This window comes from Hydra vulgaris, chromosome 13 (assembly GCF_038396675.1).
Source record: "Hydra vulgaris chromosome 13, alternate assembly HydraT2T_AEP".
NCBI classification, from domain to species: domain Eukaryota; kingdom Metazoa; phylum Cnidaria; class Hydrozoa; order Anthoathecata; family Hydridae; genus Hydra; species Hydra vulgaris.
In genome coordinates this window covers 11,693,603-11,711,246 of record NC_088932.1, presented here as the reverse complement: position 1 = coordinate 11,711,246, position 17,644 = coordinate 11,693,603, and the positions used below count along the sequence as shown (strand labels likewise).

The 17,644-nt window shown below is 30.0% G+C and overlaps 1 protein-coding gene across 3 annotated transcripts in view; it reads right to left on the bottom strand.

Moving 5' to 3' along the window:
- Positions 1–1,037: 1,037 nt before the first annotated feature.
- Positions 1,038–17,644, bottom strand: part of LOC136089414 (serine/threonine-protein kinase MRCK alpha-like) — an 83,809-nt gene continuing 67,202 nt past the window's right edge. For 2 of the 3 annotated variants that reach the window (XM_065815389.1, XM_065815390.1), the window contains one exon: positions 1,038–4,724. In XM_065815389.1, the coding sequence (XP_065671461.1) occupies positions 1,488–4,724 (3,237 nt within the window). In that variant the 3' untranslated portion in view covers positions 1,038–1,487. The remainder of the gene's footprint in view (positions 4,725–17,644) is intronic. The other variant, XM_065815391.1, reaches the window with a different exon arrangement.

Genomic DNA, 17,644 nt, shown 5'->3' with positions numbered 1-17,644 from the left:
GCAGGAAAACAAGGAGGAGGGTAATCGGTGAGCTTTAGCTGGCTCTTGAATGCCCTTGGATTAAGTACACTTGTGGCCATCCAAATCAAGGTGGATAGTTGAAACGCGAGGGCTATTCTCAATACTGGATGTTAAACGATGATTAGTTTAAACATAAATTGGTTTTAAACGACCAACTGGAGCGATCGAGTGATATAAAGGTTACAGCATTCGGAAACCAAATCCAAAGATGTGTTAGATGCAATGGCTTGTCTTAAGGTTTGCAATGTCTTTGCACGTGATTGGGTTCTATTGGCAAATTTCCGAACGTTTGGAGCAGATGCAACACTTGGAATGAGTTCAATACGACTGCTAGGAGGGCTTACCATTCTTGTTTATGCAATGGTATAAAAGGAAAATAAAAACCAAGACTTGAAATCAAGAAACGGAATCACAAAGCAGTGTTCACTAGAGTGGACTAAACAGTTAAATGAATACGAAAAAAAGGGGACGATCTGAAGTTATCTGCAAACATAGTTGCTCATTACGCGGTTCCGGAAGACGATTAGCATGAGTATGAGAGCAAATAACGGAAGTGGATAAATAAAGGATGGTTGCTAGAATACAACGAACATACGATGGGACCGCCAAAGGGCCTGCTGCCACTAATGGCTGTGGTTCAACCGATCAAAAAAAAAAAAAGATCAGCCGGTGCTAGACTGGAGGAACCCAAAGTTTATTGAGGCATTCACAAGATGTTCGAACGTCTGAGCTAAAAAATAGAGGCAGTGAAGACTAATGGATAACAACCCAGCAATTTTCGACCTACAAATTGCTTATCTCCAGCTAAAAGTGGATAAGACATTACGGTCGTATCAAAAGGTGATGTTTAAGAGCAAATTATGTACCGCAGTTTTGACAGACGTAATTTTCTTGAGAAAATTTAAATATTATGTAGACGGTTTTTTTTATGAGCATATTTAAGGTGATTTGTTAAGAATAAATTGAACGCAAAATTATTGTAAAGGGAATTTTTTTAAACGAGTAAAAAGAAAAAGTTTAAATATGTAACGCTGTGCTGCCTGCATGAAAATTACAAAAATTAAATTTATTATTTAGGATGAGAATTGCTATTACAAAGCTTAGAAATATTATCAAATTGTCAATATTGTTACTAGCAACAGTATTAGTAATAGATAAACTACTTTACTCAGCAACAATTTAGTAAATTGATGAAGAGTTAGTAAAGATGAGTTTCATCATCTCCAATCTTTAAGTGGAATACTCTATCGAATTATCATACTGCCCTTTCCTGGCATAAACTTTCACTAGGTTAATTAGAGAATCAGCAACATCGGGATGAGGGTTCGTCTTTATAGATGTGTTTCTTCATCGCCAAACTTTGCGTGTAATACTTTATTGCCTTATCATATTGTCTCTTCATGACATAAACAATTTCTAGGTTTTTAAGAGAATAAGCAACAGATGGATGAGGTTTGTCTTTATAGTTATGTTTCCTCATCTCCAGGCTTTGAGTGGTTACTCTCGCTTTCTTCACGTTTACATTGTAAGTAATAGTCTAGCATTTTTTTATGACGAGGAGAAGCAACAGATTTAGAAGAATCATCTTGAGAGATGAGTTTCATCATCTCATTGTGTTCATTGGAATACAATTTCTCATTATTACTTTGCCTTGTAATTTTATACAGTGAAATTAGATTTTCAAGACAAGAAACAATATCTTGATGAGGTTTATTTTTATGTATGAGTTTGTAAATCTCCAAGCTTTGATTGTAATACTCTATCGCTTTATCATATTGCTTTTTATTTTTATAAATTTCTCCTAGGTTATTAGGAGCATCAACAAAAAATGGACGAGTTTCGTCTTTATTAATGCGTTTCATTATGTCCAAGCTCTGAGTAAAGTACTCTATCGCTTTATTATCTTGACATGCCTGACGATAAACAACACCTAGGTTTATGAGAGAAGAAACAATAGATAGATGACGTTTGTCTTCAAAGATGATTGTCCTTATATCTAAGCTTTGAGTGAAATAATTTGCTGCTTTATCATGTTGCCCTTTCTTGGAATAAACATTCCCAAGGTTATTATAACAATCAGCAATAGATGGATGATTTTCTGTTTCATAGACGTGTTTATAAATCTTTAAGCTTTCATTTAAATACTCTATTGCTTTATCATGTTGTCCTTTACGACAATAAAGGTTTCCTAGGTTATTCAAAGAAGAAGCAACCAATGGATGAGGTTCACCTTTAAAAAAGAATTTCCTTATTTTCAAACTTTCAATGTAACAATCTTCTGCCTGATCATAATGCCCTTCTTCATAAAAAACATCCCCAAAGTTATTATAAGAATCAGCAATATCTGGATGAGGTTCGTCTTTATAGAGGCGTTTCCTTATATTTAAACTTTTAGTTAAATATTCTTTTGCCATTTTAAATTGCCCTGTCTGACAATACACTCCGCCCAAGCTATTAAAAGTATGAGCAATATCGGGATGAGTTTGGTCTTTATAGATGAGTTCCCTCATCTCCACGCTTTTAGTTAAAATCTTTATCGCTTTAAAGTTTTTACCATTATCAAAATACACTAACCCTAGGTTGTTAAGCAAACCTGCAACAAATGGATGAGGTTGGTTTTGATAATTGTATTGGTTTATCTTCTTTAAACAATACTTAATTTGTTCAATAGCTTTTTTTCTTTTTCCAAAATCATTATAAATTTTTCCTAACATTAGTCTAAATTGGAGATTATCTTGGTTTTCTGAATTAACTAAATCTTCCTCAAAAATGCGTTGAACTTTCTGATATTGTGATAATCTATAATAAATGAACCCTTTTGTAACATTATCATCTAAATAAAACCCATTATTCTGAAAAAAAGTTTTTTTACTTACGTTATCTAATGTTTGATATTGCATACAGAAATTTTCTAACAATGAATGCAACGGTAATGCAGTATAAAAATATTGGAACAGTCCACCATGTTCTTCTAAATCTTTTTGCGATAAGTGGAATATCTGTCTTGCTTGTGCTTTGTGTTCCGATTCAGGTTCAGCTGGTTTAACAAATATCGATATATCTTCCGTTTGTGCTTTGTTATGTAGATAGGTCTTTAATCTTAGAGTAGTTGCAAAAGTTACTGCGTTTTTTAGGTTTACTGCTGCCTCTGAATTTATTACCTCTTTATACTTTAATTTATCGATTGTATCCCAAGCACTATCTCCATCAATACCATAATACATACCAAGATTATACACCATACGATCAGGTAATCGGTATATCTCTTGTTTGACGTCAAATAATTTACCTTCAGCATAAAGTGAAAAGTCAGGTTGTAATTTGTCTAGGTCGCCTTTTTTAGGGTCTAAACTCAGTGTTTGCTCAGAGTAGTTAAATTCCACTACTTGCTCTGTTAAGAGCTTAATGGCCCTCGCCTCACAGTTAACTGTGTCTTGTTGGTCATTCTTACTGTGCAAAAACTTTTTAACTTTGTCTTGATATTCCCTAACAAGATCATCATTGCCATGCACATAACAAACCTTTTCTAGTATGTATGGTAAGTTCTTATCTATCTTACTTGCTTTATCTCCTTCATTACGCACATAATACAGCATCCGATCTATTGTTTTTATTAATTCATATTTTTTGTCACCTTCTATTCTGCCAAGTGGTGTTTTCCCTCCAAGATCAAAGTTAACTCCTCTATGTACTAAGTGACTCATATCTAACTTATACTTACTGGTGGGAATTATTGTCTCCCCTAGGTTGATCATTTTAAAGTTTACCAAATAGCTTAGGTTCTTAAAGTATTGTTTTATTATACTACCTTCGCTTTTATCTTGCCCTTCATTTTCTATTAAAATAGCAAATTCCAAATCTGAATATGGTGTCATTTGCTTCAGTGCCATTGAGCCAAGTCCTATTACTGCATATTCACAAGGGCGAGGTTTACCTAGTTCGTTTTCACTATCACTGTATAGTTTAGCCAAAAACTTTTGCATTCTATTAGTAGTGTCTTCGAAAAACTTTCTTGCAGTCTTTTCATATAATGCTTGATATTTTTTTTTCTCTTTTTGCTCATGAGCATTTATCTGTTGTCGATAAAATTTTTCTATCTCTTTCATACTTTCATCAGCCTTGCGTCGCAATACCGCTAAAATTTCTTTATTACTCGCCGCTTCCTCACTAACAACAGGCATTTTCTCTTGGTCTCCATCAATTGCTAAGAATATTAACTTTTGTATGTCGGTTAAATGCTGATATGTTAGCTCTTGTGTGGTAAATGTATTTTTATTTTCAGTAGTTGGTTTTTTGTTTAGTATGGTAATGACATATTGATAAAATACTGCAGCATCTGTGCAATATTTAAGCTCTCTGCTTAACTCTCCTAGCTTTGTGGTTAAATACCCTATATCTGCTAGTACTTCTACTAAGTCATTTAGTTCTTCTTGAGTCTTTTTATATGCTAGTTGTTGGATTAATGGTTTATAATCTTCTTTCTCTATTTGCTTTAGTCGATCAATTTTATTTTTATCTGTATCACTTATATTTTCTAAACTCACTATCTGTTCTACTTTTGCTCTTATTTTTCCTACTGCTGGCCCAGTAACATTTTGTACAGAGTATACAATAGGTGAGACGTCAATGTCAGTATCAGTTTCTCTAAGTGTAACCTGTCTTTTAAAGTCCTGATAAACATGATCCTGTTCTCCAAGTATCTCCTGCAAAAAAAAAAAAACGATTCTTTTAAACAATTTTACGATTAAGTAGTAAAGTGATAAAATATTCTTTTAGATATAAGTATGTGAACTACTTAAATTACTTTAAATATGGCATTAAACAAGTTAAAATGTCCCGTAAGTAACGGTGGAAATGTTTTATAATTTATTTTAAAAAAATATTGTATGTTATTTGTGCAAAAGAATTATAAAATAAAATGTAAAAAAACTCGAGATCTAAAAAATATTACAATTATGCTAAATACGGTTATTAATATATTCGAATATTACATTGTTATGTTGTTTTTTTAAATGTCTTATATAATGTTTATGTGTGTTAAGTTAATGACTTTTCTCTATTGCTTTATGACCTACAGTGGAGAAAATAGAAGTTGCCTCACCATGTACTGATCTAATATTTTGTACATCTGTAAGCAAGTTTGTGCGGTGCATCGTTTGTATCCACATCCATATAATTATTGTTACAAACAACAACGTTTTTGATTATAATATAGCATAATTCAATTGCGGCCATTCGATAAAACCATAAAATGTTTAATACTTGATAATTGGGCTAACAAATAGAGTTAGCTGCATCAATAATTATTTTCAGTTTACTTGAATATTTTTATCTGGTGATACGCATTTGTGACTTAGTAATTTATTTTTATTTGTACGATAAACAAACACTGTGAAATCAGTGCTCATAGAGTTTTGGACATTAGGTTTATGATAATTTTATTTAACTTGGGACGTGGTAAACGTTTAACAAATGAAGACTTATCAGTTATCAAAAGATAAAAAGATACAGGCATATCTAATCGGGAAATTAAAAAGAAAATTAAAAGACCACCAAAAGTGGTTAATTACTACCCAGTGGGCACAGGACCTAAACAAGACGTCTTTTGAACGTTCAAAAGACGTCCAAAACGTTCAAAAGACGTTCAAAAGACGTCTTTTTTACATCTTGTGCCCACTGGGTACAAGATTGGAGTTAGTTATGAAGCTTGTAAGAAAATTGGTGGAAAATGTAAAATTGATAATCGTACTAAACGAGTTATTGTACGTTGTGCTGCTGCTCATCACATAACTGCATCTCAAATTCGTGCTGATTTACAAAAACGTGTACCTATTTAAATTGTGAGACAAATCTTACATGAAGATCCAAATACAGTTTGAAAAAAACCTAATCAAAACTTACTGCTAAAGAAGTTAGATTACAATTTGCAAATGAACACATGTCTTAGGCAGGAAGAGTAGCATCAAGTTCTCTTTAGTGGTGAAAAAAGTTTAATCAAGATGGTCCGGATGGCTATCAATATTACTGGCAGGATCTTCTAAAAGAGAAAAAAAATCGGATGAGTCGAAACTTTGAAGGTGGAACAGTTATGTATTTGGGGGCCTTTTTCTTTGCTGGAAAACTTCCACAGGCATGGATTTTAACAAATTGAATTCACATTGACTTATTAGCAATAAGTTTCCTTGAACGTGGTGAGGAAATAATGTGTAAAAATTTCACTTTTCAACAAGATAATGATGCTATTTATAACTCAAAGCTTACAAAAGCTTGGATAAGAAAAAAAATATTCACGTAATGGAATTTTCTGCATCTAGTCCAGATCTTAACTCATACGAAAATATATGGGGAATACTTTCTAGAAAGGTTTATGAAAATGGTAAGCAACTTGAATCCACCTTGGAGCTGAACTCATATCAGATAAAATTGTAATGAAATATCTATAGAAACTATCCAAAATCTTGTGACTAGAATGTCAAGTCGCATATTTGAAGTCATTAAAAATTCAGGAAGCAATACTAAATATTAAATGAGCGTAAAAACAAAATATTTTATGTATTTTCTAGTATATAACGTAAATGAGGCAAATTCTATTTTCCCCACAAATAAAATTTAACTTTTTTTCCATCTGTAATTAATCAAACATACCAATTTAAAAACTTTTTAGTAGAAGTTGAAAATAACAAGAAATAAAGTAGACATAATAACTGTTTCACTGCCATTTTTATTAAACTAGAACAAAAAATAAAGGTGGAGCTAATTTTATTTTCTCTTCTGTAAGAAACAATAATAGATTTGACAATATTATTGGAGATAAAACATATTTGAAGAATGGTTAAAAAATGTTTTTTTTTTAAGTATTTAAAAGTAATTTTCTATATTTAATGAAAAAAATTTATGCTCCGATGAACTATGGTGCTCCGTGAGGTAGATGCATGTGCTCCGCAAAATTATAAACCTTAACATTTAATGTTCACTCACTAATTACATTACACTATAATGATTACAGTTAAGATAAGAAGCTACAATAATTAGGTTTTATTATCTACCTACCTACTTTGAATGCAAAATTTTAAAAATAAAAATAGAAAAGTCAGTTTACAGGAAACCAAATAATAATAAGGTTAATTTTTATTTTATTCTAATCAAGTGAAAATAAAAGTACATTTACATTCATTTAATTAATACATATTGAGTAAAAAAAAAAACAAATTAAACTTAAGAAAGAAAGAAAAAAAACTTCTAGAGAATGTTGACAATAATTACATTTTATTTAAATTATCATAAAAAAAAAATTATATTGTATTAAGGCAGTTTTATTAATTTAAAATTTCAATAAATAACTTTTTTTTAAACTAAATTAACGAATGGTTTTACAAACAACAAAGGCTTTAATCGAAGTGTTTTTTTTTACTTAAAAATTTATTTTTTGAGCGAATGTTGCTTGCATTGCAGTCACCGATTTTAATAGTCGTTATGACTATTAAAATCAGTGACTTCAAAGCAAAAAACATTCGGCATTTGTTAAATGTTTTTTGATTTAATATGTATGATAAAATTTGATTTAATTTGTATGATAAAATTAATATTTATGATAAAATTTGATTTAATATGTATGATAAAAATCGTTATTAAACAGAATCTAAAAGGTGTTTTAAAAACTAAAATATTTTTAAAAACTACAATAAAATAGTAATATTAAATCAATAATGAAATATTTATTTAATTTAATAATAAAAAATTAGTTTATTGTAACGTTTTAACAGCTGTAATATAAACCGAGCTATGTAATTAAAAATTCAATTTGCTAAAAACATCTTAAAAGTTTAATCGGACATTGTCCGACCAAATTTAAATTTAGTGAGACATTTTGTCCGGGACTTAATAAAAGATTAAAATAAACCCTGTATTAATTCCCAAATCATTTTTGGTTTTTACAGTAATACCCCATAATGGACAAATTTCTTATTAAACGAAAAGCGATTGATTCGGAAGAACAAAATACTAAAAATGGACCGAGTACAAGTGGAAGCGGTAGTAATGCTCTTGCTGCACATATTGTTTCTGATACAAACGATAGGATTAAAAGAAAAAAAGTTCAGTTTTCTGAAGAATATTTAAGTTTTAGATTTACGTACATTTGTGAGGAAGAATATCACATTCCACATTGTATTGTATGTGGAAAAAAATTATTCAACAGCGCGATGGTTCCAAACAAGTTGAAACGTCAATTTTCTACAAATCACGCCAACCTTGCTACAAAAACGAAAGATTATTTCAAACGATTGTTAGGTACGCAAGTTAAACAAGTAAAAAATATTGAAAAAACTGTGAAAGTTTCCGATAAGGCACAGTTGGCGTCATATAAGGCTGCTAAAATGATTGCTGTTCAGTTAAAATCACATACTATAGCAGAGTATTTAACTATTCCTGCATGTTGTGAAATGGTTAAAATTATGTTTGGCGATGAAGCAACAAAGGAAATAATGAAAATTCCTCGTTCAAATGAGGCAAAAATAAATAGAAATAAAAGAATGTCGGACGATATCGAGAAAACAGTCGCCGATAAGCTTTCCAAACGGCGTTTTGCTCTGCAAATTGACGAGTCCACTGACTTAAGTGGAAAAGCTCATATACTAAAATTCGTTCGTTTCCTTCATGAAAACGAAATAGTGAATCAATTTCTATGCTGTCTTGAGCTTACCAAACGTTCGACAGGACAAGATATCTTTGCTTCTATTTCTTCATACTTTGAATAATTCAAAATATCATGGGAGTTGTGTATGGGAATATATCTACTCAATTTTTTTTGCATAGAGAATCTCTGGTGTTAAAAACATTAACAGTAACATTAAAACCTGTGCTAGACAAAGTCGTAAATATGGTAAACTTTATAAAATCGAGACCTTTGAAAATACGCGTCTTTAAAAATCTTTGCATCTCTAAGGAAGCCTGGTAAGTATATTTGCTTTTGCATACTGAAGTGAGATGGTTATCCAGAGGAAAAGTGTTACGTCGTTTCTTAGAACTAAAGGATGAATTGATGATCTTTTTCCAAAAAGAAAATATGGATGATTTTGTGTAATATCTTCAAAATTACATTTGGTGTGCTAAATTTGCATATTTAGCTGATATTTTTGATTATTTAATTGTGTTAATTCCAGCCTTCAAAGAAGAAAATAAAATTATTTAACATCAAACCGACAAATTGACAGCCTTTCGAAAAAAAGTTATTTTTCGGAAAAATTGGGTGTTGGAGAAGAAAAGACTAGATATTTTTTACAATCGACGAAAATGTTTCAGCAGTAACGGAGCATTTAACTTTATTAGAAGAAAGTATTGAATTTTATTTTCCATCAATAAATGTGGAAACATATGTCTGGATACGTAATCCCATTGCCATGGTTGATAGATCAAATAGTAAGTTGTCATAGCAAGAAGAAGAAAAATTAATCAACCTGTTATCGGATTGCACACTTAAAATGAGATTTTCCGAAATGGTTCTTGATGAATGTCGGATCTTAATGCAAGAAGAATACTCAGCTATATCCATTAAGGCACTAAAAATCTTGTTGCAATTTTCAACAACATGTTTACGTAAACTCAGTTTCTCGATAGTCACCAACATAAAAACTAAAAAACGAGCATCACTAACTAATCTGGATGAAGAATTGAGGGTAGCTATTACTCAAATTTGGCCTAATATCAGTTAAATTTGTAAAAACCGTCAAGCTCAGGTTTCATATTAAATCTTTATATTTTTCTGATTTAAATTTTGCTTAATGTTAGTTTTTTACTTATTAATTTTATGTTTATTAGCAATTTGTTTGTCATGTTGTTATTTTAAACTGTTATGTTATAATCAATATTTTCAATAAAAGTCGTACGTATGTGTATTTGTTTTTTTTTTACTCCTTCGTTTCAGTGCTCCCCAAATTTTTGTCATTACCAAAAGTGCTCCCCGACTTCAAAAAGGTAAAGAACCACTGGTTGAGGCTTTCCTTGCATGTTGTACCTATTTTACAGTAGGTGTATGAAAAATGAAGGATTCAGGTTTTGCTAGCAACATAATTTGTAGTAACATAATGTAAGTATAAATATTTTTCATTCTAAACAATTATTTTATTGATTTTTTAATTTTTATGCGCTGTAAAAAAAAAAAAAAAAACTTTATTTGGGGGAATTACTCCAGCCAGATTTTTAATAAAGGTTATTTTTCGTGAGATTTTTTTGGGGAGGGGGATTTTTCACCGGAAAACATGCTCATGCCACCAAAAAAATGAGTGATTTAGTTTTGAATATTTATTTAAGTGTTGACCAAAACTTGATAGAAAAATAATTTTTTAAACTATGAAGTAAGATATATTCTGGATGAAAATGTTTTATACGTTTATGATTTTCTAAGGGTTTTTCCTTGATAACACACGTACATTGGTTTTAATTCTTGCCTATGTCATTTATTTCAGCTGTTGATCGGCATCGTTTTACTTCATCGGGCCGATGTTTGTCCGATATGCAAAATAAATTTACTGATGTTCCATCGCTAAACGACGTCGGCTTGATGTCTGTGAACGTACCGGAAAAATATCTGCTATTAATAGCATATTATTATGCTATAAATAAACATTCAAGGTTGAATGTTTACTGTGCGCAAACCTAACGATGCTAATGACGATCATAGTAATACTAATGGGCGCTCATAATGATGCGTTTCATATGTTTTAGGTTTTCTAAACCCGCGTTTGTATATTTTAGCTGAAGTAAATTCGTTTGCATATATTTAGCTGAATAAAAGTTACTTTGTACAAAACACATTTGTTTATTGTTTATAAAAAAATAATTTTATTATGCAAATTTTAAAACACGTTTGTATATTTTTTACTAAACGCGTTTGTATATTTTTGGATTAAATTGGATTTAAAGTTCTAAAAAATTCTAAAAGTTATAAAATCCACAATTAAGTTTTTTTGTACTTATTATTAATGTTACTATTATTGTCATTAATAGTATTATTATTAATGTTATTATATATATATATATATATATATATATATATATATATATATATATATATATATATATATATATATATATGTATAAAGTAGTTGTTAAACAAATAAACAATAATTTTAAAATATTTATTTCTTTTATATAATATTATTATAATATATAATAAAAAAGAAAGTTGAAAAAAATGGAAAAAGTAAAAATTGAATCTTATTGGACACGTACTCAACATGTTAAAAAACTTGCAAATAAAATTTTATTTATTGCAATGGATGATAAAAATAGTGCTTCAGATAATACAATAAATAGGATAAGTATTTCAAATGAAGGTTGTTGTTTTACAGACAATATTATTAATAATTATGATAGTAATTTTTTAAACATTGGTGAATATAAGACGAGGGAGTTAGACATTGATTGTAATATATGTGATAATAATACCTATTATAATGTAGTTAATGACAGTAATGTAGAAACTATCAATGAAATAAATGATATTGAACATTCATTAAATGAACAACTTAGTAGTTGAGCTTTATTATGTGAAATTAAAAGTGTTGCTTTAACTGCTTTGATAAAACTGCTTAACAATTATCACAATGACCGGCCATTAGATGCTCGTACTCTTTTGCACACACCACGAAATAGTTCTGTTATTGTTCTTAGAAGAGGAGGAGAGTATTTGCATTTAGGTATCCAAAATGGAATTAAGGATTCATATAGAACTTGGGAACTGACATAATGCAACAAACTTGAATTGCAATTTATTATTGATGGTCCTTTATTTAAGTGTAGTAGCTCTTGTTTGTGGCCTATTTTATGCATTGTTAGACAGAGTGGAAAGAAGAAGCCATTTGTTGTAGGCGTATATAGTGGTAATAGCAAACCAGTAAATTTAACTGATTCTGATTCTATTTTAGCAAGTCCACAATTTTGAAGGCAGTATTTAGATTATGCAAAACAACTTCTTATTGTATGTGCAGAAAATATGAAAGTTTTATATACTACAGGCATGCTTGTATACAATGTTCATTGTTTGATTTATTTGGCTGATGATGTAAAGAACTTTGGCCCTCTAGATAAACTTTCTGATTTTCTATTTGAAAATAAGCAAGGTACTCTAAAAAAACTTATTAGTAAGCCATCATTTATTTTAAAACAGGTTGAAAGGCGTTTGGAGGAGAGACGAAATAGTATATAAGCTTTGTAGCCTGTCAATAGAAATCTTTATAAACCACAAAAAGAACACAATATTGGCCAAGTGACTTTTGGTGTAAGTTGTTTAAAACAATATTGTAAACTCAGTCTTCCAAATTGAGTTTTGTCAAATTAGTTTTGTCAACATCTTGAATTAGTTTTGTCAATTGTTTTTTAAAGTTAAATGGACAGGCATTTTACATACGCAACATATTGAGTGTGGACCAGTTAAAATATAAAGTAATTGTTGAACTTTTTAAACTTAGTCAGGATTTCCATATATCACCTTTGCCATCATCTACTTTAAATGTCTTACATGTTTCCAGTTCTTGTGGTTCTTATGAAACTATTAACAGTGATGATTTTTATTAAAAATGTGTATGTTTGCCTTTTACAGAATTAGTATTACATATACAAAAAAGTGTATTTTCTAATATTAAAACTAAGTTATCAGTTGTACAACCTTTTATGAGTTTAATAAAAAATTGTGTGTAAAAAAGGAATAACTACATATAAAATAATTCATATGTAGTTATTCCTTTTTTACATACAATTTTTTATAAGACTCATAAAAAGTTGTACAACTGATAAATTAGTTTAAATATTAGAAAATACACTTTTTTGTATATGTAGTATTAATGCTGCATGACCAATTTTATTTTAATTTTTAGTATAAAAAATAAATGAATGCATATGTATACACTTTTTTTTGTATACTCTTTACTTCTATGCATGTGTTCAGGGCCGTTTTTGGAGCGTCGTAGGCTCTAGGCACTTTGCATAAAAATGTAGCTGTAGGCCTTTCTTTCAATTTAAATGTAATGTACGCGTTATTCAATTTACATTATTTTTAAATTTTTGTACGTAATCGTTAATGGGCCTACAGTCGCTGTTTGTTTGATTATTCTGTATCTGTACACATGTTATGCCTTAAAGAAATTAAATTGTAACCATTTCATTAATTGTATTTCTCTAACTATCATTACTTTAGTTATGATCATGAAAAGCCATTTAAAATTCAGCAATCTATATTTTGTTATTTGTTTTAAACGTTTGTTTAAATTTATCAATAGTTTACATTTATTTAAAAATGAAATTCTCAGAATTCCACGTATATTTTTAAAAAGTACGATTTTATTTGGTAGGTATTTTATTAGTTATGATTACGTTTTTGTAAATTATTAATAAGTTTTGTTAAATGTAATGTTTTATGGTTCAATCTATGGTTTGTTATTTGTTTTAAATGTTTGTTTAAATTTATCAATAGTTTACATTAATTTAAAAATGAAATTCTCAGAATTCCACTTATAATTTTAAAAAGTACGATTTTATTTGGTAGGCATTTTATTTGTTATGTTTACGTTTTTGTAAATTATTAATAAGTTTTGTTAAATGTAATGTTTTATGGAATATATTTAAATGTTTTCCCCCTCTTTAAATGGGTTAACATATTTTATTTTATTTTTATGTTTTATGTCTATTCTATACTGAATATTTATTATGATTTTCAGAATTTCAAGTCATGTCCGATGGCGATGGGTCAAAGAGAAAGCACGAGTCTGGCTATATTAAACGGCAGAAAAAGCTAAGAAAAGAGGATGCATTAAAAAAAATGAAAGGTTCTTTGCTAAAATATGTTAATAAAGTAGATGCTACTTCTGGCAATGATAATTCAATAAACTCTTTCGTTTCTTCAACAAGTCCAGGAATAGTAATACCAGAGCCAGAACCAATGCTGACTGACACTGTGGAACAATGCGGTTGTGCAATGAGTCTTACAAGTGAACCAGTTATTCAAGCAGATGCGGAACCAACAGTAGCAGATTTAAGATTGGGAATAAGGAATAGTAAGGAATCTATTTCAAATGATCCTGCTGAATGGGAAATAAATGTACGCAAGGAATACTTTATAAGAAAACTGGTATATGGAGAAATTGTCAGCAGCGATTGGCTCATATATTCGCCCTCAACTGGTAAAGTGTTTTGTTATATTTGCAAGATATTTGGTTTCAAAACCGGCAGTGCTAGTACTAACAATGCACCAAGGAATCAATTTATAACTAGTTTCGATGATTGGAAAAATGTTATTGCTAGGATAACCTCACATGAAAAATCAAAAGATTATTTTGCTGCTGTGTCGATGATTATGCGATACAAAATATCTACTCGAATTGATGTCGAACTTCAGAAGGAAAATGAGAAGTCTTACAAATACTGGACTGAAGTCTTGAGGAGGGTTGTTGTAGTGACAAAGTTTCTTGCTGAAAGGGTATTAGCTTTTCATGGTGACAATCAATTGCATAACTCTCCTAACAATGGAAATTATCTTGATTGTATTGATCTGTTAGCTGAATTTGATTCATTTGTAAGAGAACACATTCAAAGATATGGAAATCCAGGAAAGGAAAATGTATCATATCATTCAGCAAACATATGCGATGAAATCATTAATATATTAGGAGGCAAAGTTTTGAAGTAAATAATTTCTGAAATCAAGGGTGCTAAATATTATGGAATTAGCATTCAACCCCTGATATTAGTCATGTAGATCAGCTCACACTTTTTATTCGCTATGTACTCAAAAACAGAAATGTAGTAGAGCAATTTCTTCAATTTATTCCAATTGAACACCATGATAGAGAATACTTATTTAATCTTGTGGTTGGTATTCTTCAGTTTCATGGAATAGACATCAAAAAATGCCAATCACAATCTTATGATAATGCCAGAAACATGAGTGGAATATATTCTTGTGTGCAAGCTAGGTTCAGAGAGATTAATCATTTAGCAGAATGGATTCCATGTGCTGCCCAGAGCCCAAACTTAGTTGGTTCAGCTACCGTGGAGTGTTGTTCAGCAGCTGTAAATTATTTTGGTCAGTTTACAATTTTTTCTCAGCTTCAACGAAGAGATGGTCAACTCTTAAAGAACTTCTTAAAGAAAACGTATTTGTTTTACAAAGCTTATCAGAAACTAGGTGGTCCTCTAAAAGTGATGCCACAAGAGCTTTCTATGAAAATTACTTACAAATTCGTCAGGCATTATGTGAAGTCACTAACAGCAAACATCAACCACCAGCAGCTGTTCATGAAGCGAAATCACTGGTTAAACATTTAGAGTACTTTGAAACTGCGTTAATGTTTGTGATTTGGAAAGATTTACTTCAAACGATGAATATTGTCAATAAAGCCTTACAGGAGCCGTGTATTGACCATCATTAAACTGTACGATGGTCTCATACAGTATTTTCATGATACACGCAGTAAGTTTGAAACATTCGAAGGCCAGGCAACAGATCTCACAGAATCTGATTACAAAGAAGCTACACAACGCAAGCAAATACGAAAGCGATTTGATGACGAAGTTATGGATACAAGTAATCCCAGTTTAAATGTTAGTGCTAGTGATAGTTTCCGTATTCAACAGTATTACGTTATCATAGACAGACTTAATAATGAGATGGAAAAAACGCAGAGCAGCTTATAAAGTATTGTACGAAAGGTTTAACTTTCTTCTTGACAACAGATCTTTGTCGAGTGAGGAAGTAGTGGCCAAAACCAAGGCACTAATTCAATTGTATCCATCAGACCTCGAAAACGAATTTACCAATGAGTTTTTGTTGTTTTCTCAAATGTTTAGCGATGGTAAATCGGTGTCTGATAAGATTAAGCTGCAAATAGACAATAAACTAGTTGCAAATTTTCCAAATGTTAATATCGCTTTCAGGATTTATTTCTCTATATTAGGCACGAATTCAGAAGGTGAACGTTCTTTTATTATTTAATTAAAACTGATAAAGAACTATCTGCGTTCAACTATGGGACAAGCCCGACTATCCTCCCTGGCACTGCTATCAATTGAAAATGAAGTAATGCGGGAGATGACATTTGAAGATGTTATAGTTGATTTTGCAAATACCAAAAGTCGAAAAGTTAATGATATCTAATTATACTGTTTGATTATAAAAATTTGTATCAATTATGATTATTATACTGCATCTGTATGATTGTTTTATAAATGAAATGAAAAACACTTTAAAATTTCTTTTTTTTTCATTTCTTTTGTGGGCCCTTGTAGATTCGTAGGCTCTAGGCACAGTGCCTATAGTGCCTAATGGATAAGATGGCCCTGCATATGTTATATATTTCATGTTGACCTTTTGGTTCATAATTAGAGGTTCTTAAATTTTGTTGTGAATTTTTTCCTAATTTAAACCAGGACTTAATCAACCCTTTTGTATCCCAAGAACACCTTTATGGTGCCTGGAGTTCCTAAAGGCATGTTTTTTAAAAGAATTACCAACTTTGATGACCACTAACAATGTTTAATTTAAAAAACTTATTTATTTTCCACCCACCTTACTACACGCCCTTGGTTATATTTTTAAAACATTTCACTTGTAAACCTGTATCACAAATTTTTACATTTCTCTGCTATAATTTTTTCTGAATATATTTATCGATTTTTTGTAGTGTTTAAATATACTACGGTTGCATAAATTTAATTACAATTTTTTTTTTTACCGCATACTAGGAAGTAAAAAGTAAGTGGGTTTTATAATTGACCAAGGCTGTGTTTATGACCTTGGCTGAAATAGATATTAGTTTCATTAATTCATCCATTTATTATTGAAGCCATCTGGAAAATGTTTAAGGTTTGTTAAATTTATAACTCTATAATTTTATTATTTCTTATTTATTTAAGTTATTATTAGTCATTGAGTACACAATTTAGAATAAAATTTTTAAATAAATATTAAATATAATTTTTTGTGTGTCCCTTTCCTATTCTCTTTAATTTTCATAACAGATGATAACTTTGTAACAGATAATAACTTAAAAAAAAAAAAAAACTCTAAAACTATTAAATTAAAAAAGAATATTCTTTGCTCCTAATATTAACCCATGCTAATGTTACATATTTAGTATGCAGTAGTCATTTTTCAAACAAGCAATGGGGAAGAGGTAGAGGCTTTGCCATTGTTTTAGCTTTCACATGACTGAACATATTGCGCTTGGCCTCCTAAATCTACACCAATTCATATGATTGTAAAAGCAGTCAAGTCATTGCAAATGCATGAAACAGATTGGTTACAATTTACTGTCAAGTGTCTTGGAATATATGGTTAATATACTTGTCTACTTTCTTTTTTATCAATTTAAATTTATTACATAAGCCATTGCTTTATCTACTTAGCTGTTGTGAGTATTTTGTGGCAATGTTATTTACAATTAAATGGTGTCTTCACAGCTAATGTCACATTAATGTCTTCACCGCATTATTAAAATCATTAAATGACGTTTCTATGTTTTCTTTTAATTAAATGTATATAATTTTTATTACTAAATACAATATATAATATAATAAAATATTACATATACTAAAAATAAAATATAATTTCATTATTTTAAATTTTATTATT